Genomic DNA, 25088 nt, shown 5'->3' with positions numbered 1-25088 from the left:
TGGATCTGATTTTCTGCCTTACTGAATGCACCTGAGCCCAACCCTTTAGAGATCGCTCTTATTTGGCAAGCATTCATTATTATTATTTTGTATGTGTATCTGTCAGGTTTTCATTTCTGGAACAATGTACAGTGCACACTTTTGTTATTTATAATGAGGTGTTTTTTCCCACTGTCTTTAATTTAATGTTTTGAACTGTAGAAACAAGACAAATGTAGTGCAGCAAGTTTGGCAAAAAAACTAAATGACTATGATGAAACAGCACAGAGGAACATATGTAAATAAACAGGTAAGAAGAAACAGCAGCTAGCATTAAACTGAGCCACTCCACACCTGCAATGGCAAATTTATTATGAATTCACTTAAATAACAAAAAATGTATAATTTGGAAACCTTTATAAACCACCCCACTAACGCCCAAATAAATGCCTTACCTTCAGTGAGAAAGGCTTTTATACACTAAGCTCACCACATCAACGCACCTAATAATATATACAGATTTACATTGGTACCGTTGGGTTCAGGTGCAAGAATAAAAAGCAAACACGCAACTCACCGGGAGAGAGAAAAAGCTGCAGAGTTGGTCCTGCTGCTTCTCTTGCAAACGAAATGCAAGATAAGCATTATATAGTTTACAGGGAAGATAACAAACACAACATCCTCTTTATGAACACCATTTATCAATCAAATACTTAACGTGTGGTGCACCAGTCACAAGGGAGAGGCAAACATGTGCTCAATAATGTAGAATTGAGCTTAATATTAGCAACTGCATTCTCTAATAAGAAGCGCACACAATGCGTGCTCAATAAGGAATGAGCAAAGACACTGACAGATATAATAATGATAAAAAAACACATTAAAGCCATCTTGTTGGTCACTTACAGTATAATTATGATGCATGCAACATTTTTAAACTCATACTAATTGAGATTTTAAAAATTCACTGGACCATTTAAAATGAACTAGTGAATTTAAAAATGTGCTTAAAAATTCTTCAAATAATCTTAAAGGAAATGGTGACTGTAACAAGGTTCGTTATGTCACGGCTCCGGTGAGTTTGTCGGTTTGTTTTGTATGTTTTGTTATTTTCTCTCCCTTATGTCTCGAAGGTGCGACCGGCATGCATGATCATTGTTTCCATGGGAACATTGATTGTTCCCAGGTGAATGCTGATCATGCCACTAATTAGAGTGCTGAGCAACACCTGGTTCCTCTCTAATTCACTCCCTTCTTAAGCCCTTCGTGTTCACAGTATCTTTGCTGGATTGTTGTTTGGTGTGAAGTAAGCTAACCTTAAACTTTCTGCCTAGTTGGCCCTGTCACGTGTATCTGTTGGTTGCCCACGTGTCGGGTGTGCGGTTTCCCTCCAGTTTGCTGCATGTCAGCTGGGTTTCCACGGAAGATACCTCGCCCGCGTGTCTGGAGCTAGATCGCCCTACCCTGCTGGGCGTTGTTCTGCACCTCACTAAGCTTCAACGGAGGATTCCATGAATCTATTCTTGACTCCCACAATGCACACACTCATTCTACAAACATACTTTTCATGGATTGCCCCTTGCACGGCCACGGCATGTGCACTTCTCAGAGATCCCCTACCGCTGCTACAGCTGGTGCCGGGATCCTCTACATGCACAGAAACGTATTATTTGCTGTTAATAAATCCTTTGAACTGTTCCTCTGCTCTTGGGTCTGTTTGTCTCACTGTCGCTCGTTACACATTGTTGGGTGGAAAGGAGGAAGCTGGGACTGGGTTGAACAATACAGGTAGACATTTATTGATGCACTCTTCCGTGACACACAATGAGACACAGCTTCACACTGACATGCACACACACACACACACACACACACACACTACTGTCTCTCTCTCTCTCTCTCTCTCTCTCTCTCTGGTGTCCCTGGCTCCTCCTTATCTCGCTCTCCCGCTGATTGGGGCACCTCAGCGTCAGGCGTGCATCCTCGGCCCCGCCCTCCTCCTCGTCACAGTGAACTTTTACAAGACCTGTACATGCTGATTATATCCTACCGCTTAAATTCTAACCTAAAAACTTGATGTAGCCTATCATTCATTTTACCCAATAATTTTACTGCATTAGTCATTCTAAAGAACGGGCAACATGGTTTAAAGTTTGTGGGTAAAACCAGAATGTCAGGATGTATTGACTCATTGAAACATTTGTCATGAGCCTATTTGTTTATATATTTTAAAATGTAAAAATGTTCACTCAAATTTAGTGAATCTTTGGTTGTCTTGAGTGGGACATGGTCATATGTCTGTCACTGGGGAGAGAGGAAGTGGTAAGGGCCATCACCTGGTGATTGTTAACATTAAACACCTGTGTCTCGTTTCAGTGATGATGGAGATGGGCTTTAAAAGGCCGCCGGAGTGACAGACCGGGAGAGAGACCAGAGACGCTATGTGTGTTCTGTAAAATACGTTGTTGTGAAGCTGAAGACAACTGCATTAAAAGTTGACTCACGTGGACTGTGAAACTGACTCTTGTGTCCTTCCTATTCGAATCCCTCTACAATGTTTTATATGTGTACATGGGACATTTAAGGTATAATACAGTTTCCTCCAAACAAGCACACCTGGCCCCACCCTGCCCCCCCCAGTCAAAATGGTCTAGCGACCCCTTGCGACAGTATGCTGACTCACTGACATGCAACAGTTCCCATCAGACATGTTTGCATTGGTTTCAGTGTGTTTACATTCCCACATGACTCGACCGGCAGCACGTTGCGTCAGCTGCATCAGAGACCTGGATTCATATCCACATTGAAACCAGGAAGTAGTCACGTTTGTATAATCAATGATGAGCGCGATTCAGAGGTTGCACTTTCCCCCCTAACATTTAATTTTTACTTTATTTGTTAGGTTTAGGTTTAGGTTTGGGTTGGGGATAGAGTTCATAAAATATGTATTACTCTTCAGTGTATTACATCATGTACTGATGAAAACAACTTGATGCACAAATAGCTTTTGGCGACCTCTTCTGGACATAAACGGAGCTTACATGTGCCCATACGCCCATCAACACTTCCCGCTTTGACCACTGGGGGCAGTGTTTGAAATTTCGGTCAGCATACGCTGATTTTTGAAGAAAAGTCAACCTACTCTTTCTGATTTCACTGTGAGGTCAGACTGGTCTTTACATACATTGAACATCACTAACCAGAGAGATAACATTGGCTGTGCAACTTCGTTGTCAAATTATCCAAGCTGAATTTGTGTGAAGTTTTTGCGAGCTCTCTGTTCATGAATGAGGTGAAGTGAAAAATAACTAGAAGTGTTGTGAATTAAATTAGTCCATTTCAAGACAATGTATGTGGTAACATGCCTGCAGTTATAGTATTGTTTTGAGAGCAAAAACTAACAAAAAAGAGCAGGACTGCTCAAATGTCTGTCTGGTTCTTTATAATTACCATATATAAATAATAAATTAATTCAATTTCCTACATAACCACTGCAGTGTCTGGATACATATAATAACTCTGTGCTGATTCGCCAAAGGACAAACGGTTTCTTTATTGCTAAATCCTAAAATATGATTCAGCTAAATCCTGCACATCCATTTCTTGCATTAATAAGCTGCTCGCTCGGCGTCTGTTCTATCATTGTGATAATGACACGCTGTTTGATTTTTTTTCCTCAAAATATTTCTACTTTATTCTTATAATTCTATGACTGTATTATTGTAATTTATGACTTTAATCTCATAATGCCATGACTTTTTTTCTTGAAATTGTATGACTTTATTCTCGTAAAAGGTATGTTATGATATTATTCTCAAAATTGTATGATTTTATTCTCATAATACTATGACTTTATTCTCGAAAAATTAGATGCACAGTATTTTTTTTTTTTATTATTATTATTTTAAGGCAGCACTAAAACACCGTCATAGTTTTGGTACTGGAAATAAAGCTAGAAAGTTAAAAAAATAAATAAATATATATATTTTGGTGCACTGCAAAAGAATAAAAATAAATAAATTATATATATATATATATATATATATATATATATATATATATATATATATATATATATATATGTGTGTGTGTGTGTGTGTGTAGTGCACCTGAAATATTTTGTTATTAAAGCAAATTTGACGTTTCTGTTCTTTCTGTCAGGATTCCCAATCAATTCATGAGTACTAAATAAGGATTTTTATCAGTATTTAAATCTGCACAAATCATTCAGGCTGATTTTGTAAAGAGAACCTACTCAAAAGAACAGTTAAATCAAAAATGTCTTGTGATCAAGTTCTACACAAAAGTAATATTCAGCCTATGAGATATTTTAGAGCAGATGTTCAAATGTCCATGACTTTTCCAGGCTTGGAAAGCATAATATTATAGTTCTGATATTTCCATATTTTCAATAAGCATACTACAATTTGAGATGCACTAATGCTGATCTCATATTCTGTGTACTAGCACAGTTCATATGTGGGATAGTTTGTGATTTTGTGTTGAGATTTGTTGTGAATTGCAATGTTTGCTTAAAGCAATTAAATAATGAATTATATTAATTAAATATGGGTAGAAACTACACGTAACAATAGTTGGCAAGCTGAATTGTAACAGCAGTGTAATGCTTAAATATATACTCTACAAGTTAATATTATTTTTCTATTAATATTATTATATCACATGAGTAAGAGTGCGATATGGCCCTACATCAGCACTGCTGTGATTCGGCCACAGGTACGAGTGCTGATTTAGGGTCACATAGCACAATTGTGAGTGTGATATTGCTTATATACAACAGTTCCCTGTCTGTCACTCACTTGACGTTGTGTCGATGTAGTGACACTAGGGGTCACTCTTGGGAGCCCCAAACACCTCTGCTTTTTGAAAAAAGGCCAATGGGAATTGGCGAGTGGAATTTGCATGCCTCTCCCCCAGACATACGGGTATAAAAGGAGCTGGTATGCAACCATTCATTCAGATTTTCTCTTCGGAGCTGAGCGGTTGCATTCAGTGCATTGAATTCAATTCTCTCTACCGTTCACCTCAAACTGCTGGATTTACGGCGCATTTCAGTGGCTTCTCCCCCTCTGCACCCGTGGAGTGCAGAGAACGCCCCCGGGCGCTTCGGCAGAACAAAGAAAAGAGTATATTCTAATAAAAGAGTATATTTTAAATATAAAAGAGCGGCACACATGGAACGTCTTTTTAAAGATGCCTTTCCGTTTGTGTGTTATTCCTGGTTGCGGTCGTTATCTCTCCGCTTCTGATGGCCACGATCGCTGTTTTACATGTCTGGGTGCTGCCCACGCGGAGACTTCATTCGTGGATGGGTCTTGTCCTCATTGCGAGAACATGACCATGGCAACGTTGTGGTCGCGGCTTGCCTTCGTAAGAAAGCAAGCCACCCCAGCGGCTCCCCGCCTCGGTCCTTCTACCTATGGGTATGAGACCGTGTCAGTTAGCACTGGGGACGATTTGGGACCACCTCTGCCGGGTAACCCCCCATGGACCTCCCATTCCTCAGCACGCTCGCTTGCCCCAGTCGGGCTCTCGGATGAGACCGCCGTCTCGTCTCAGGGCGAGTTCGACCTCTTATTCGGGGCCCGGGAAGACGATGAGCTATTGAGCGCAGCATCGGAGAGCGGGCTCATCCACTCTGATGCGGAGGCTTCGGCTGGGCTTCCCCCTTCGGGTGTGGTCGCCCAGTCTCAGGCCGACACGGAGATGATGGACATGCTTTCCCGGGCAACCCTCCACTCTCCCCTGAACCCTCGTGGCTCGATGATTGGTTCCTGGGCCCAGAGCGCCGCTCACGGCCGTGCCCCACCCCGGTTCCTTTCTTCCCGGAAGTGCATGAGGAGCTGACAAGATCATGGGGGACACCTTTTACTACCCAGTCCCGATCTTTCAGCTCCCCCGCTCTCACTACCCTCGATGGTCATCACGCCAATCTGTCGCTGCCTCTTCAGCCCTTGGACCAACCTAGCAGTTATGACGGACACCTCCAAGATGGGCTGGGGTGCCGTATGCAACGGGAACACAGCCGCCAGCTCCTGGATTGGCCTGCGGCTGCGTTGGCACATCAACTGCCTCGAGTTGTTGACAGTACTGCTCACCCTGCGGAGGTTCTGGACGTTGATCCAGGGCAAGCACGTGTTTGTCTGGAAAGACAACACGGTGACTGTAGCATACATCAACCGTCAAGGCGGTCTACGCTCCCGTTGCATGTCACAACTCGCCCGCCGTCTCCTCCTCTGGAGTCAGCAGCACCTCAAGTCGCTACGAGCCACTCACATCCCGGGTGACCTCAACATCACAGCGGACACGCTGTCACAACAGGTTACACTCAGGGGAGAGTGGAGACTCCACCTCCAGGTGGTCCATCTGATTTGGAGTCGATTCGGTCGAGCAGAGTTAGACCTGTTTGCTTCCCGGGAATCCTCCCACTGCCCGCTTTGGTACGCCCTGATCGAGGCACCCCTCGGTATAGGCGTTTCCCCCAGTGAGCCTACTTGCACAGACCCTGTGCAAGGTCAGGGAGGACGAGGAGCAGATCATCCTAGTAGCACCCTACTGGCCCACCCAGACATGGTTCTCAGACCTCACACTCCTCGTGACAGCCCCCCCTCCCCCCCCGGCGAATTCCCCTGAGGAAGGACCTTCTTTCTCAGGGACAGGGCACCCATGACCAGACCTCTGGAATCTCCACGTCTGGCCCTTGGACAGGACATGGAAGACCTAATTGGCCTACCACCCGCGGTGGTAGACACGATCACTCAGGCTAGGGCTCCCTCTACGAGGCGCCTGTATGCCTTGAAGTGGCGTCTGTTTGCTAAGTGGTGTTCTTCCCAACGCGAAGACCCCCAGAGATGCGCAGTCAGATCGGTGCTTTCCTTCCTGCAGGAGAGGCTGGAGGGGCGGTTGTCCCCCTTCACCTTGAAGGTGTATGTAGCCACCATTTAGGCACATCACAAGGCAGTGGATGGTAAGTATTTGGGGAAGCACGACTTGATCATCAGGTTCCTGAGAGGTGCTAGGAGGTTGAATCCCTCCAGACCGTGCCTCATGCCCTCGTGTGACCTCTCTGTAGACCTTCGGGTCTACGGGGTGCTCCCTTTGAGCCTCTGGAGTCAGTTGAGCTTAAGTCACTCTCTTTGAAGACTGCCCTCCTGACTGCGCTCACTTCCATCAAGAGGGTAGGGGACCTGCAGGTGTTCTCTGTCAGCGAATTGTGCCTGGATTTTGGTCCGGGTTACTCTCACGTGATCCTGAGAACCCGACCGGGCTATGTGCCCAAGGTTCCCACAACCCCTTTTAGGGATCAGGTGGTGAACCTGCAAGCGCTGCCTCAGGAGGAGGCAGACCCAGCCTTGGCATTGCTGTGTCCGGTGCATGCTTTACGCATCTATTTGGATAACACGCAGAGCTTTAGAAGCTCCGAGCAGCTCTTTGTCTGCTTTGGTGGACAGCGGAAAGGAAGCGCTGTCTCCAAACAGAGGATCGTGCACTGGGTCGTTGATGTCATTGTGATGGCATATCACGCCCAGGACGTGCCGCCCCCTGTGGGGTTAAGAGCCCACTCTACTAGGAGTGTAGCAGCCTCCTGGGCCCTGACCAGTGGCGCCTCTATGGCAGACATCTGCAGAGCAGCGGGCTGGGCAACATCCAACAGCTTTGCGAGGTTATATAATCTCCGGGTTGAGCCGGTTTCATCCCGTGTGTTGTCAGGTCCGAACAGGTAAGTTCCGGGACAGCCGGCTGGGTGTACCACTTGCGCATAGTGCCTTTCCCCTCCCATGAGGTGAAGATGTGTGCTTTTGACTCCCAGTCGTATTCACAAGTTGTGATCCCTGGATGACTTTCCTCCTTATCCCTGTGGCAGAGGAGTTTGCAGAGAAACTCACTACCAGCCCAGTATGTGTGCTAATTAGGCCCTGTACTGAGGTAGTTGCTCCACATGTGGTGGTTCCCCATAGGGGACCCCATGTGATATCTTCCGCTAAATCGTTTCCCTGTCGGTAAACTGCATCTTCCTTGGGCAGAGGCCCCTCTTCCCCCGGTCACCATGTTTGTAGAAACTCCTCCCCCCTCGGGTAGGATCTACCATGGGACTTCTCCACATGACATACTTCCGACAAGACTCGGTAAGACCATGTGACGTATTTCCACTCAAAATACCCCTCCCCCTTTTTCTCTGGATGGGGTGTGGTCTCTGCGGTGTCTTCCCCTTGGGAGTGACACCCCCTGACGTAGACATTTATGGCCCCCAGTCGGTTAACAAATTCCACTCTTTTTGGGGAGAAAAAAGAGGAAAAGAGGCCACGGCTGGGCTAGCCTGTCCCTATTTGTTGGGCAGTAGACTTGTTCCTAAATGACTGTTCGATGCTTATAAGAGTGTTGGGGGAGGTTACGTGACAGCCTTGTGTGCTGGCTACGAGGCACACAGCGATCTGCCCATCTCGCACTGCCAGTCCACGTAACACAGTTCATCTAGTTGTGGCGTTTTGTATAGTTACCCCTAGTGTCACTACATCGACACAACATCGAGTGAGTGACAGATAGGGAACATCCTGGTTACTTTCGTAACCTCCGTTCCCTGAATGAGGGAACGAGACATTGTGTCCCTCTTGCCACTGAACTACCCGCTGAAATGGGACCTTGTCTCGGCTCCTCAGCACAAAATCCTTTTATACCCATATGTCCGGGGGAGTGGCATGCAAATTCCACTCGCCAATTCCTATTGGCCTTTTTTCAAAAAGCAGAGGTGTTTGGGGCTCCCAAGAGTGACCCCTAGTGTCACTACATCAACACAACATCTCGTTCCCTCCATCAGGGAACAGAGGTTACGAAAGTAACCAGGACGTTCAATGAACAAGTAAATGTAAAAAAAAAAAAAAAATAGGAAAAAGTGAGTACGGGCACAAAAAACGCATTTGTGCATGGAACTACTTTCTTACGCAATGGATCACAATCTGCCATTGCTGTTTCAAAACAAATGATGCTTCAATCCAAGCCTTTCAAAAACGTTACTTTAGAACTACTAGTATCACAGCTTTGGCTGTTTCTAACAAGTTATTGGAGAAACAAGGATGTGTATGTGTGTGTGTGTGTGTGTGTGAGAGAGAGAGAGAGAGAGAGAGAGAGAGAGAGAGAGATGGAGCATGTGCAATCACCTGTAAGAGGTAAGCGCCTTGAGTTTGTGTAATTAATCAGTCTGTTGTGTTTCTCAGCTGTGATGTTCCTTAATGCTGAAGCTATTAGTTTAAAGCTGTTTTTCCCAGCTTTAGTAGTGTAGTAGTAATCCAAGAATTCACAGAGTGCCGATGAATGAAAATTCTGACTGACTGGCGATGCACGTCACCTCAGCTGACTCGTTTACACACAAAAATGTCAAAAATTTAATGTAAAGGGACACATCTAGCTTTTTACACATCTGCACTGCTCTTACACTTTAGTTTAGAATGGCATGAACACAAGCGGAATGATACACACAGTGAATGTCTCTCGTCCAATCAGATTATCAATGCTGGGGTCTTTGAATGTAAAAGCTGTTTTCTTCTTGGGATTGTGTTGTGTTGAGGTTTTGCAGGAAATATTGTTTGTTGCATGAATACATTTATTTAATAGCAGCTGTGATGCAAAACAATCATTGGATTTCACTGGATTCATTCTCAGATGGTTGTATATGCTTGTTAGAACCACCCTGATGAAACTGATCACTAATGATGTGAAAAGGGTGTTAATTATTAACAATGTTCCCCTTTATGTCAGATATAAATACGTTTATATGACTATCTCACCTTTCAACAACAGCAATGTGCTGCTCTCGTTCGTCTGAAGTTCTGCATCAGTATTCGTCTCGCTGGATATGTTTGTTTCTCTCATCTTTTCTCCTCACTCGCTCCGAGAGGGAAATTCCCGACACTCATTTCATCTCGCTGCCATCAGATCCACTTCCTGTTGAAGGGTTTCCCCGAATCTACTGAGAGAGATGCAGCTCAATGATTCAGAGTCATTTAAAATGGGGTGCTGGGACGGACGGACGGACGGACAGACGGATTTGTAGCAATTGATTGTGATTGTTGCAATAATGAGACAAATCGTAATAACAGGCTGTTGCGTATGATCATAGTGTTTTGAGTTTGTTAGTAATTACTCCTCTGGACATAATTAATTACACTGTTACATGAGCACTACCACATGAAATCTGGTGCAATAATATCAATGCTGTTTATAAAGCATTAGTAAGATGTTTTAAGTGTTAATATCATTGCTATTAATATGAACGGTTGTGACATTCTGTCGACTATTGATCACAGTGTATGTCAATGTGAGTAACATCTTTGAGTCTTCAAGAAGAACATGTACTTTTAGTTTACATTTGTTTCCTCTGTTGAATTAATCTCATCCAGAATGACAAGGATAATAATACACTGAATGTTTATAAATCTGAATGTCACATATTATTCTCTGATGTTGACTGGACCGATTTGCCAGTTGTTTCTGTATGATGTATCTTCATAACTGTATCCATCAATAATCATTCATATAGTATCTAAACAAATGTCTGATATAAAGAGTGAGCTGTTAGTGTTGATGAAATTAAACCTCTCTCTCTCTCTCTCTCTCTCTCTCTCTCTCTGTCTGTCTGTCTGTCTGTCTGTAGGTGACTCAGCTCAAGTGGGTAAGTCATGTGTTTGTTTTCACTCTTCTGATAATCTTTAGAAATATGTCATGAACGTTGAAGGTCACAAGCGCCACACATCACATCATATTCTGCTTTTATCTTTCCTTTGACTCAGTGTTACACAACACACACACATGCACACAATATAACGTTTAGTTAATTAATGTCACATATACAGTATAAGATGTGTTTGAGTGCCGTTAATAAAGTTAATTGTGCAGGTGTTCAGTGGGAAATACACAACATACTGTAACTGGATTATTTCCAGCAGCTCTATATTTGCAGCTCTATATGTCACAACCTGAATGGAATTTTGACTTGTTATCTGTCAGCCAATCGACTCGCTCACATCGGGTAGCCAATCAACTTGCGTCTCTCTCATTGTCGATCACTTTTGCAGATAAGTCAGTTTTACTGCAGTGAGAGTTTTTCTCTGAAATCCTCCTCCACTCCAGCTCCAATTGTCTAGATCTGCTACACAGGGATTGTTTGTGTGTCTATTTGTGCAGCAGCATGTCATACATGATCAGTGTGGCATGTCCAATTGTGCAGCAGCAGCTGTATTGTCGTAACTCAGTATGTCTGTGTATTTTCTAGCAGTAGACTCATTTAAAGAAAAGCTTGAAGACTTTTAAATGTTTTCTATGTTGAACGATCAACATGAAGGTACACAACGGTTTTAATTCACATTAAACTAAATATGGTATTTGCCGTGAATAAGTCCACACGTTGGTTAAATGCATCAGGAATGCCTTCTTCTCAGAAATGAAGAATGTGAGTTTACATGTGCTCGTTTTATTTTAGTGAGATCTCTTATGATGAAGTTGAATTACTGGATTGGATTGGACACAGACAAGATAAAATTGTATAATGTTAAGTCTTGTGGATATTCTTCTAATATATTTTAATATTTTAATATTCTTTTAATGTCTGACCAAGTTGAGCTGATTTTCTGTGTTGATGGACTGGATGCCACACATGTCGTTCACATGTACTGAACATAGAACTATGTTTGACCTCATGCATTATACGTGCTGTGAGTGCTGTGAGTGTGTATGGTTCACAGTGTGATTCAGAAGAAGTCATGTGAACTGTGTTCATTTAGACATCATGATGCATCCATCAAATCTTCATTAAATCAAACCCTGAGGTGTGTTAAGACAAACGCTGATGGACTTTCAACATCCGTGTGTGTGTGTGTACACATCGATAGTTTGAGGTCAAATTTGTCTCCAGAAGTGAGATAAATCAGACGAAACCTCCCTCTGGGGACGTCATCAATTGGGAAAATTATTCATAGCATTATTGTCTGAACTCTAAAAATGCTAGCATTTTCTATTAGTGTTTTAGTCAGTCTGTAATTATTATAATTACAGTAACTTTATACAAAAACTATAGAAGTCTATAATGTGTTCTCATGTAGCTTGTGTGTGTGTGTGTGTGTGTGTGTGTGTGTGTGTGTGTGTGTGTGTGTGTGTGTGTGTGTCTTCAGTCATTTTTCTCTGAAAATCACTCTGACGTATAATGTGTGTGTGTGTGTTTCTAGTAGATTTGCCTTCAGAAATTCTCCCTCACAGAATCTAATTAAAATTAGACAGCAGAATCACTGGCGCTGATACGGCGACAGACTGACACACACACACTGATAGGAGAGCTGTGAATGTTGGGTCAGTAGACCTGAGAGGGAAATTATCAGTGTGTTGAGCAGATTAAATGTGTCCGCGCTCGCTGTGGGTGTTTAGCAGCATGTAAACGTGTGTCGAATCGTGAGAGATGAGGTTTACTGTGCTAGTATCCTAATACTATTTCATTTAAAGATTTAAAACTCAGAGTTTATTGGAGTCACCTTGCTGAGAGAGAGCGAGATGTTCGGCTTTACTACAGTAACCTTGAAAAATGTATATAAATACCCAAGTTTGTAGACTTGTTAAACCAAACTGTTTCACTCTCTGTGTGTGTGTGTGTGTATGTGTGTGTGTGTGTGTGTATGTATGTGTGTGTGTGTGTGTGTGTGTGTGTGTGTGTATGTGTGTGTGTGTGTGTGTGTGTGTGTGTGTGTGTGTGAGTGTTTGTGTGAGTGAGTGTGTGTTTGAGTGTGTGTGTGTTTGAGTGTGTGTGTGAGTGTGTGTGTGAGTGTGTGTGTGTGTACGTGTGTGTGTGAGTGTGTGTGTGTGTGTGTTGTGTGTGGGCAGGTTTAAGTGGTTAACGAGGACTTTTTTTAGGTTATAAACTGGTAATTACAAGGGTATTATGCTATAAATGTGGTTTATGAGGACATTTCTAGTGTCCCCATAATTTAAATCACTTAAATAACATACTAAACGATGTTTTATTGAAAATGTAAAAATGCAGAAAGTTTTTTGTGAGGGTTAGGTTTAGGGGTAGGGTTAGGGTTAGGGGATAGAATCTATAGTTCATACAGTATAAAAATCATTATGTCTATGGAGAATCCTCATAATGATAACTGCACCAACATGTGTGTGTGTGTGTGTGTGTGTGTGTGTGTGTGTGTGTGTGTGTGTGTTTAGGGGTAGGGTTAAGGTTAGGGGATAGAATCTATAGTTCATACAGTATAAAAATCATTATGTCTATGGAGAGTCCTCATAATGATAGCTGCACCAGCATATGTGTGTGTGTGTGTGTGTGTGTGTGAGTGTGTGTGTGTGTGTGTGTTTAGGGGTAGGGTTAAGGTTAGGGGATAGAATCTATAGTTCATACAGTATAAAAATCATTATGTCTATGGAGAGTCCTCATAATGATAGCTGCACCAACATGTGTGTGTGTGTGTGTGTGTGTGTGTGTGTGTGTGTGTGTGTGTGTGTGTTTAGGGGTAGGGGTAGGGTTAGGGGATAGAATCTATAGTTCATACAGTATAAAAATCATTATGTCTATGGAGAGTCCTCATAATGATAGCTGCACTAACATGAGTGTGTGTGTGAGTGTATGTGTGTGTGTGAGTGTGTGTGTGTGTGTGTGTGTGTGTGTGTGTGTGTGTGTGTGTGTGTTTAGGGGTAGGGTTAGGGTTAGGGGATAGAATCTATAGTTTGTACAGTATAAAAATCATTATGTCTATGGAGAGTCCTCATAATGATAACTGCACCAACATGTGTGTGTATGTGTGTGTGTGTGTGTGTGTGTGTGAGTGTGTGTGTGTGTGTGAGTGTGTGTGTGTGTGTTTAGGGGTAGGGTTAGGGTTAGAGGATAGAATCTATAGTTTGTACAGTATAAAAATCATAATGTCTATGTAGAGTCCTCATAATGATAACTGCACCAACATGTGTGAGTGTGTGTGTGTCTCTGTGTGTGTGTGTGTGTGTGTGTGTGTGTGTGTGTGTGTGTGTGTGTGTGTGTGTGTGTGTGTGTGTGTGTGTGTGTGTGTGTGTGTGTGTGTGTGTGAGTGTTTAGGGGTAGGGTTAGGGTTAGGGGATAGAATCTATAGTTCATACAGTATAAAAATCATTATGTCTATGTAGAGTCCTCATAATGATAACTGCACCAACATGTGTGTGTGTGTGTGTGTGTGTGTGTGTGAGAGAGAGAGAGTGTGTGTGAGTGTGTGTGTGTGTGTGTGTGTGTGTGTGTGTGTGTTTAGGGGTAGGGTTAGGGTTAGGGGATAGAATCTATAGTTCATACAGTATAAAAATCATTATGTCTGTGGAGAGTCCTCATAATGATAGCTGCACCAACATGTGTGTGTGTGTGTGTGTGTGTGTGTGTGAGAGAGAGAGAGTGTGTGTGAGTGTGTGTGTGTGTGTGTGTGTGTGTGTGTGTGTGTTTAGGGGTAGGGTTAGGGTTAGGGGATAGAATCTATAGTTCATACAGTATAAAAATCATTATGTCTATGTAGAGTCCTCATAATGATAACTGCACCAACATGTGTGTGTGTGTGTGTGTGTGTGTGTGTGTGTGAGAGTGTGTGTTTGTGTGTCTGTGTGTTTGAGTGTTTGAGTGTGTGTTTGTTCACATCTGTGCATATTTTGTACTCATTTCTTCGGTGTCATCTGTACAAGTGCTCTTTGTTTCATTATTTCAAGGACTTAAAGGAACAGTTCACCCAAAAATGAAATGTTGCTGATAATTTACTCACCCTCAGGCCATGCAATGATGAGTTTTTTTCTTCATCAAAACAGAATTTAAGACTCTTAGGATTTCATTTCAGGCCTCCTCCTTTAAACAATGCAAGTGAATGTCCTCCATTTTTTGACGGTCCAAAATGCATATTTAGAGTGCATCAAAATAATCCACATGACTCCAATTGACAAATAAAGTTTACACTGCAGTAAATAACCACCCTTTATTTCGGAGCAATGCTGTTGCGTTATCTACTTGTGCTTTTACTTTAGCAGAAATATATAGGCTATATGACTGTCTGGAATTCAAGCCACGCAAGTTATAGTTAGTGAAACCATGTGCGAGAGTGTTTACTGAGATTCACAGGGTTTACACAGTGAGATCAATGGTACAGGTGATATCACACAGAAAAGAAGCTTCACAAACTTATTTATGTAGGGAGTGATGAGTGAGTGAATTGAGTGCAGGTGCAGTGAATTAGAAATCGGGTGATGAGGAGCGGAGTAATGAGGGATGTGCAGTGCCTGAGGGAGGTGTGACAATGACAAAGTTTTTACACATACCTGAGTTCACTGGAAAAACAGCACGGGCACAGCCGATGAATTCAGATATCGACCCTTTGTTTCTTTCAATGGTCTGAAATCCTCAGGGGTAAAATGTTCACTGTACACCCTCCAATGTTTGAGAGAATGTAGGGGTGTACTGATATCCAGGTTCAGCGCGATAAGCCAGAGCTTCAATCGCTCATGATCATGTATAGGCAATCGATGAAAAGTTCATATTTTTCCGTGCATTTTCTTTGGGATTTCTGAAGGTTGAAGCATCCAGAATACACACGCCAAACAACCATTTTGAACAATACTCTTATACAAATACAAACCTACAGCAAAAATTAAAGTCTTGTACAGCGCTCCTTCTCTTGTAAACAATGACGCGCTTCCTGACTCCTCCTCCACGTGACGCGTGACCTTACCAACGAGCTTACGACATCCCTCTCATGAGCGCATGTCACAGAGATGTACGGAAGTGAGCATTTGTAGTTAAACAGTATATAAGTATTGTTTTGTTTCTCAAAATTATCAATCGTTTGGGTTCAGAAGAACTTTATTTGTCGACTGGAGTCGTGTGGATTATTTTGATGCACCCTAAATATGCATTTTGGACCGTCAAAAAATGGAGGACATTCACTTGCATTGTTTAAAGGAGGAGGCCTGAAATGAAATCCTAAAAGTCTTAAATTCTGTTTTGATGAAGAAAAAAATAGTTCATTTTTGGGTGAACTATTCCTTTAAGACTGTTACTGCTGGTCTGTTGTTTGGATATCATTGTGTGACGAGGAGGAGGGCGGGGCCAGGCCATGACTACGTACACCCGGTCCCCAATCAGGCTAATCAGCCAAGGAGAGGGATAAATGCAGCGGGACGTGGCAGTTTGGGAGAGAGAGCCACATGCAGCTGCCATGTGTGTTTGTGTTGGGGCAGTGGTGGCTCAGCGGTTAAGGCTCTGGGTTACTGATCAGAAGGGTGGGGGTTCAAGCCCCAGCACTGCCAAGATGCCACTGTTGGGCCCTTGAGCAAGGCCCTTGACCCTATCTGCTCCAGGGGTGCTGTAACATGGCCGACCCTGCACTCTGACCCCAGCTTAGCTGGGATATGTGGAAAAAAAAGAATTTCACTGTATATGTGCAAATGTATAACATGTGATAAATAAATAAAATACAATACAATTGTGTGTCTTTTTGTTTGAATTAAATATTATTTTGACTGGTCCTCGATCACTCCTCCACCATCTGGCAGACAACCCACTGATTTCAGTTTTATACATCTCTTTAATGTCTCTTCCTGTCTAAATCATGTTTCTTGGCCAGATTGATTATGCATCTTCCAACATATTATCAAGGGAAATAAATAGAAAAAAATTCCAATTTTGTCATCATAGCACAAAATTTAAAATTATGAAAAGAGGTCATCTTACCCCACTACCACTCACTACAAATATTTTATGTAATTGTTTATATTCAACATTTAGTTGAATAATTAAATAACTAAACAGTGACAGGCAAATCAAATAACAGAATCCCAGTCAAAGTGATTCATCTGAAAGGTAAACTCACTCTATGAATTATATATTGTGCAGGCCTATGAATAAACACCGATCAGCCACAACATTAAAACCAGGTCAAGTCATTTTTATTTGTATAGCGCTTTTCACAACACACATCGTTTCAAAGCAGCTTTACAGGAAATCATGCATTAACAGAAAATGTAATATCTATAAAGTCTTAGAGTCATCATTGTGTAGTTTGATTAAATATGACTGTGAATTGTGTATAGAAATTAAATAATAAAATAATAATTGTATTTATAACCCCAGTGAGCAAGTTGAAGGCGACTGTGGCAAGGAACACAAAACTCCATAAGATGTTGATTAATGGAGAATAATAAAAATAAATAACTGCACACTCTCTTGCAAGTTTATTTGCTGTATAAGATGATGTAACAGTACATCCATTGAGAGTCAAATTATATTTTAGCTGCTTATTTAAAAAGTTTTTTGGTCCAATAATTAGTACCTCTATTTTGTCGGAATTGAGTAGAAGGAAATTTCTGGCCATCCAAACTTTGATTTTATTGATACACTCTGCTAAGTTGGAGAATTGTGAATTTTCGTTGGGTTTCAAAGAAATATAAGTTGGGTATCGTCGGCATAACAGTGGAAACTTATTCCATGATTCCTGACAATATCTCCCACGGGAAGTATATATAAGGAGAAAAGCAGAGGCCCTAAAACTGATCCCTGTGGCACACCATACTTAACTTTTGTTTGATTTGACAATTCCTCATTTACACATACAAAGTGGTAAGGGTCTGCTAAATAGGACTGTAACAAGGTTTAAAATGGCCAAGGAGGAGGTGCGAACCGGACGAAGCATCAAAGTAATATTTTAATGAAAACTTAAACGAAAAGACACAAAACACAAACACACACATGGCAGCTGCGTGTGGCTCTCTCTCTCCAGAACTACCTCATCCGGCTCAGCTTTATCCCTCTCCTCGACTGATTAGCCCGATTGGGGGCCGGCCATGCATTCTCACGTCCCGGCCCTGCCCTCCTCCACATAACAAGGACCTAAACCATGCTAATGCAAGTCCACTAATGCCAACATAATTATCCAGCCTATCCAAGAGAATGTCGTGATCTATGGTGTCGAAGGCAGCACTAAGATCTAAAAGCACTAGAAGAGAAATGCAGCTGCGATCAGATGATAAGAGCAAGTCATTTGTAATTGTAAGTGCAGTCTCTGTACTGTGATGGGCCTAAATACTGACTGAAATTGTTCAAATATACTATTTCTCTGTAGAAATGAACATATTTGTTAGGATACTACCTTTTCTAGTATTTTCGACATAAATGGGAGATTTGAAATTGGTCTATAATTAGCCAATTCTCCAGCATCAAGTTGTGGCTTCTTAATAAGTGGTTTGATAACTGGGACATGTCCTAAGGATAGCAAATAGTTAATAATATTAAGAAGAGGTTCTGAGATTATTGGGAATACCTCTTTTAAGAGCTTAGTTGGTATTGGTTCTAACATACATGTTGTGGATTTTGATGTTTCGATAAGTTTTGTTAGCTCTTCATGACCAGTGACAGTGAAGGATTGAAGTTCCACGTGAGGAAAATTACGAGACACTGTTTTCTGAGGTGCTGTGAGAGATGATTGCATAATTCCAATTTTATTTCTGATTATTTCAATTTTATCAGTGAAGAAATTCATGAAGTCATTACTATTGTATTGTGACGGAATATCTGGTTCAGTCGAGGCTTTATTCCTAACCAATTTAGCCACAGTACTGAATAAACACCTCGGATTGTTGTGGTTATTTTCTATGAGTTTGCTAAAATATGCTTACCTGGCAGCTTTTAGTGCCTGTCTGTAGCTACAGACACTATCCTTCCATGCACTGCGAAATACCTCTAATTTTGTATTTTTCCACTTGTGCTGCATTTTCTGAGCTGCTCTCTTGAGAGCATGAGTGTGATCATTGTACCATGGTGCAGGGCTTTTTTCTTGAATTTTCTTTAATCGAAGGGGGGGTGACACTATCAAGAGTGCTAGAGAAAACTGTATTTATATTTTCTGTTATTTCATCGAGTTCTTCTAGGCTTTGGGGCTTATTGAATGTATGAGATAATTCTGGAAGATTATTAGTGAAGCTATCTTTAGTGGTCAAAAGAATAGTTCTACCTGAACAATAGCGTGGTGTAGATTGAGTAACATTAGCTGATCGCAGCAAACAAGAGACGAGGTAATGATCTGAGATGTCATCGCTCTGCGGCAGAATTTCTATAGTATCAACATCAACTCCATATGACAGAATTAAATCTAGTGTATGATTATGGTGATGAGTTGATCCTGTCACATTTGACTCCCAAGAGAGTTGAGAATATCGATAAATGCTAATCCCAGTGTGTCATTTTCATTATCTATGTGAATGTTAAAGTCACCAACAATTAAAGCCCTATCTACAGTAACTTCTAGATCTGAAATCAGAATACAGCCCGGGTGATCTGTATACTGTAGCAAGGGCAAAAGACGACAGAGTTTTTTTATTTATATCTGACGGTGTCACATTAAGCATTATTAGTTCAAAAGACTTAAACTTATATCCTGTCCTCTGAGTAACACCAAAAACTTCACTGTAAATTGTTGCAACATCTCCTCCTCGACCCTTCAGACGAGGCTCATGTTTATAACAATAACCTGGGGGAGTAGATTCATTTAAACTAATATATTCATCCGGTTTAAGCCAGGTTTCAGTCAGACAGAGCGCATCTCTTAGGCTTTACATTAGTTATAAATTCAGTGCAAATAACTAAACTATGAGCAGAAAAACCAACAGGTAAAATATCACATTTCTTTACGACATTAAATTGGTGCTTGAAACAATAAAACCTATCCAGCCTAGCCATAGAAATAAAATTCTCCCTTGCTTGAGCCCATGTATACTGTCTTTGATCTTTATGCACATCTCTCAATACATCATACAATTCATGTTCCAAAATAAGCTGCCTAATTACACACTGTGATGCTACATGTGGCTCTTTATGATTCCTGTCTATTTGATCATTCTCTGTACACATTATAGTGACCACGAGGAGGTTACCCCATGTGACTCTACCCTCCCTAGCAACCGGGCCAATTTGGTTCAGAAACTCCAGATTTCTAACATTCCCAACGGATTTTCCTGTCGACTCATTTCCAGTCATTTTTTTTTTTTTTTGCCCTTTTAATTTTTCCCTTACCCTTGGTTTTCCATTTTAATGCCAGTGTTTTAAATACACTTTCATCCTCTGCCATATCAATATCATTCCCACCTTCTCCCATCACGACCGATTCAGCTACCGCAGTAACATTATCCTCTCCCACCATTTCATTCGTATCCTCATTCAGTCTTTCATCATTGTTGCATCCATCACCACTACTAGCTTTATTAACACGACTTTCAGTTACATCACTAGTTCCTCCATTAATCTCTTGTATTTGCTTCTCGCTGCAACCTACCTTATTCTGCGCTTTATTCTTTATTATCATCTTGATCCACATCCTTCTCAGGGCACACACGAATAAGATGTCCCTCCTGCCCACAACACTTCATAGTCTCTGAGGTTGCATAGATCACATAATCATAATTATCCATTCTGAATTTCAGAGCTAAATTGAGGTCTTCAGTTTCACTCTTTAAGATCAGGTGTACCTGCCTCCTAAACGGCACCACATGCTTCAGTTGTGGTTATCTGCAGCCCAACGAGATCTTTCTGATTTTAGACACTATTTTCCCATGTCTTGACAGTTATCTTTCAATTATATCATCTTTGATAAATGGGGGAACATTTGAAAGTGTTATCTTTTTTACTGGTTGCACTAAAGGCATTACAGGAGTGAACAAGTCATTAACAACAATCCCAGTCGCTACAATTTCATTAACTTTTTCCACACTTTCCACACTTATTGCGCTATTCATCCTGGATGCAGATAAGATGCTATAATGTCCAACAACTTCAGCTACAGTGAAAGTACACTCCTTAACTGAACAGCGTTCCATGTGGAAGACTTTAATGCCATGCCACCACGATAAATTCTCACAACTCATGGCCTGAGATGCTGCCATGTCGACCAGCACACGCTGATCAACAGCGCCATTATCCAAACACCTCCAACTATTTTATTGTATACCTAACAAGAAGGACAGACAAAAAGATAGAAAACTCACTCACACTGAAGAGTTCACTCCAACTCACGCACGCAAACTCCACCCACTCACTCCCACAACCGCTCACAGAGAGAGAGAGAAAGAGAGAGAGAGAGAGAGAGAGAGAGAGAGAGCAGGACTGTGAATGGGAAGCAATGGTAAGGTAGAGTGTGTGTGAGATGAATTTTCATGAGGGGAAAATGTCGGTGAGCTGGTGAAAATTTTCTCTCAGCTCAAGAAAACAATTCCTCAGAGGAAACGGGCACTCTCTCTCTCTCAGTAATACAGCACACAATCACTGCTGCTGTTTCCATAGAAAGAGTCCAGAATATTCCCCAATGATTCCACTAGCATTTAATAGTCACCAGCACACAGTCTCTCAGGAGAATGAGACATTAGTCTTCCTCTCACTAGTGCTGTCTGCGGCCGGTCAGTGATGCGCTCGTATGACGAGTTAATGAGCTCAAATCTCACTCATACACACGCTTCAGTCACCTGATTCAGCCACAGGAAATGACCTCATAAACGCTCTGCTGAGAGCACTGAGTGTTCCTCTGTAAATGTTAATGAAGGTAAATAATCACTGACAGACTGTCTCATGAAAAAATCAACAGAGGAGAAATCTGATGTGTAGTAAACAGGTTATAACACCTATCAGAGACAGGTAATTCAGAATGAATGAATGATTTTCTGGTTAAACTGGAGTGCTGGTGTTTAGTATATACTAGTATATACTCACACACACACACACACACTCACACACACACACTCTGAAGCGCAAAAACTATATATGCGAGGGGCACCATGTAATGGCCATCCATCTTACTCTTGATCACATTCCAGAGGTTTTCATGAGGAAGATGGATCAAACTAAACTGAGCTGCTTGATTTTGTTTTCCAGAGCTATATATATACATATATATATATATATATATATATATATATATATATATATATATATATATATATATATATATATATAATATTAGATTGTAAGTGCCATTATGCTTGCAGAAGAAATGTGTTTTCAGCTGGTTCTTGTGTGAGAAAGTGAATGATCGAGAAGTTATCAGAATCGGATCTGGAGAGAAAAAGTGGTACCGGTGCATCCAGAGTTACCTTTATTTGGATTTACAATTATATATTTAGGATTTAAAACGTATATATTGAGATTTATAAACCCGTACCATGCACTGAGAGAATTAAGGAGCTCATGCATATGCAATTTATTAAATCTGTTTTTTTTTTTTTACATAGTTATTATTTGTAACAAGTGTAAATAGCACTGCACTCACAGCCGTGTCATTTGTGTGTCGAGTCAGAAATAGTGTGAAGAATAGAGCAACTTTAACTTATCAGCTCAGAACTATTGTGATTTTAAATCTAATTTGTCAGTGTGATGAAATAATGAATGATTACAGGACAGTTGATATTACTTTCTGTTGATTCATCACACTGGAAATGGAAGATCATTGTGCTGAATTGACAGTATCTCATGCAGTTTGCTCTGTTGTATACTGCACACTATGTACTACATCATACATGTGTTCTATATATACAGAAAACTCACATACTGTGCACAGTATACGTACAACATACAATAGCCGGTGGTATTCCATTGTGAGCACATGTTTATCATCACTCTTCTTTCAGTTGATATTGAGAGCATGAGTGTAAATGTAAAGTGTCTGTTAGTATGTGAACTACAATGCAGACTTCAGTCTGATGGAATCATCATGATGTTTGTGATGTTAAAGCCCTGGAGGAACGTGCAGCTCTCGTGCATGCTGAGCTCCAGGGAACATCAGGACTCAGGCGCTGACTGCGGCCCTGACACGACACACTCGAGCGGGGAATAAATCACGCCGCCGCCCGGGTCTTTATGGAGCACTTTTACAGCTTCTCTGCTGGAGATATAGACCAGGCAAGACATCATAAATTACATTCTCTGCAGTCCGATTGCCTGTACCTCGAGGGGACGAAAGCTGACAAACCGCGTGAAGCTTTTTACATGACACAAACGGCATACTGCCCAACGGTGACCTTCACAACGAATATGATCTGTGTGCTGAGGTCTCTTCACTCAGTCATGTAAAGGAAATAAAGCTTTATCAGTACCTATAAGACACAAACTAGCCCCTACTGATGAAATATAAAGATACATTTGAAACGTTCTGTTGTACTTATTGATTATTATTATTTTACATTTGATACATTTTGTTAATTAAAAACAAAAACAGACATCTTTATTTCTCATGTATTCTGCTTGTATTAATCTCAGGACAGTAGTTGCTGAGAAATCATCACAGATCTTGTATTTTGTTGTTTTTCTGAGAGCAGCATGCTCTGAGAGGGGTGTAAACCCGCACTAATGCCATCACGCTGAACGGCACAGCGGCAGCGCCCCCGACTACTGCATTAATGAATTCAGGGTTTGATGTTTCAGTCTCTCAATTTCACAAACGAACATGAACACATTTTAATGACTTTGACCTTTAAGTTTTGAAGTCTGGAGCAGAATGTGTTTAATAAGTGACCTCAGAGTCTAAAAACATTTTACGGTCAAACTGACAGACAAGCATGACTGAAAAACAACAGCGGTGTGTAAGAATAAAGCAAAAGCCACGTGCGGCAGTGTGTTATAGTGATTTTAGTACAGGTGAGGAGGATTCTTAGATACCCTATTACCTGTGATTAAATCACTGTAACGATGACTTATCACTGGTGTATTACTATCCACCTTTTTCCTGAACATGTTTCCTGATTCATAACTGAAGCCTGTTTTCATTTCCGGTCTCCAGTGCTTTCACTAGCAGTGGTGTATTTTAGCAGATAATGAGATGTTTCGAGTATTACATTTGTAAAAAATACATTTGCCTCCATAGAAGGGATGTCAATGTTCAGACATTTTCATAATCAATCGTCGTGGAAATTAACGATCAATTATTTGATTATTTGAACAGTTAACAATATCACAAAACACACTTGGAAGACTTCAGATCATATTTGCATGTGGCCTACTGTTTAAATATAATTTAAATGAATACAAAAGGAATGCAAGTATTGGCTTTTTCCTCTTAAAATATTCTTTGTTCTGTGTATTTTAATACATTTAGGCTGTGTTTAGTTCAGATTTGTGAGTTTAATTACTGTTAATCAATTAGGTTACTGTTAGAAATAACAAGATATAAGTTTGAGTTCATTAAAGGGATAGTTCACACAAAAAATGAAAATTCTGTCATCATTTACTCACCCTCATGCCATCCCAGATGTGTATGACTTTCTTTATTCTGCAGAACACAAATGAAGATTTTTAGAAGAATATTTCAGCTCTGTAGGTCCATACAATGCAAGTGAATGGTGACCAGAACTTTGAAGCTCCAAAAAGCACATAAAGGCAGCATAAAAGTAATCCATAAGACTCCAGTGGTTTAATCCATGTCTTCAGATGTGATATGATAGGTGTGAGAAACAGATCAATATTTAGCTACTAACCAAATAAATAAATATATGGACATAAAATATTGATTGTCGCTGAAATTAAGTAATTGCGTGAGAAGAAATAAATCACTGAACAGCTGGAATCAAACTCTGCTGGTGTTTAGTTTGTAATTAATGAATGTCAGACTCCTCATTATCTGGCTTATTGCAAGACTACTTGCCAAATAAATAAATAAATGCACATGCAACATTGATTTGAGATGAAGTTATTTTATTAGCTTATTTGTATCTCACAATGATCTAAGAAGCAGGAGAGATGACTCAATACCCAGATGAGCGGACTGATATATGTGAATGTGCGGTTGTTACTGAGAAATATCAGACCACTAGATGGCACCATTGACCAATCAGAATCCAGTATTCCAGAGAGCCTTGTAATAAAATGGTTTATGTAATACAGGTGCATCTCAAAAAATTTGAATATCATGGAAAAGTTCACTCAAAAAGTGAAACTTTCATATATTCTAGATTCATTACACATAAAGCCTTTTATTGTTGTAATCTTGATGATTACGGTTTACAGCTCATGGAAATCTAAAATACAGTATCTCATAATATTAGAATAAATCATTTATAATACAGAAATGTCAACC

The 25088-nt window shown here is 41.0% G+C and overlaps 1 protein-coding gene across 7 annotated transcripts in view; it reads left to right on the top strand.

The window, feature by feature from the left end:
• LOC127447463 (neurexin-2-like) overlaps positions 1 to 25088 on the top strand; it is a 605483-nt gene that overhangs the window by 200028 nt on the left and 380367 nt on the right. For all 7 annotated transcript variants that reach the window (XM_051709390.1, XM_051709363.1, XM_051709382.1 and 4 more), the window contains one exon: positions 10649 to 10666. In XM_051709390.1, coding sequence (XP_051565350.1) covers positions 10649 to 10666 — 18 coding nt within the window. The remainder of the gene's footprint in view (positions 1 to 10648; positions 10667 to 25088) is intronic.

This window comes from Myxocyprinus asiaticus, chromosome 1 (assembly GCF_019703515.2).
Source record: "Myxocyprinus asiaticus isolate MX2 ecotype Aquarium Trade chromosome 1, UBuf_Myxa_2, whole genome shotgun sequence".
In the NCBI taxonomy this organism is placed as follows: domain Eukaryota; kingdom Metazoa; phylum Chordata; class Actinopteri; order Cypriniformes; family Catostomidae; genus Myxocyprinus; species Myxocyprinus asiaticus.
The sequence above is the reverse complement of the archived record's forward strand: the minus strand, read 5'-3'. Positions and strand labels throughout refer to the sequence as shown.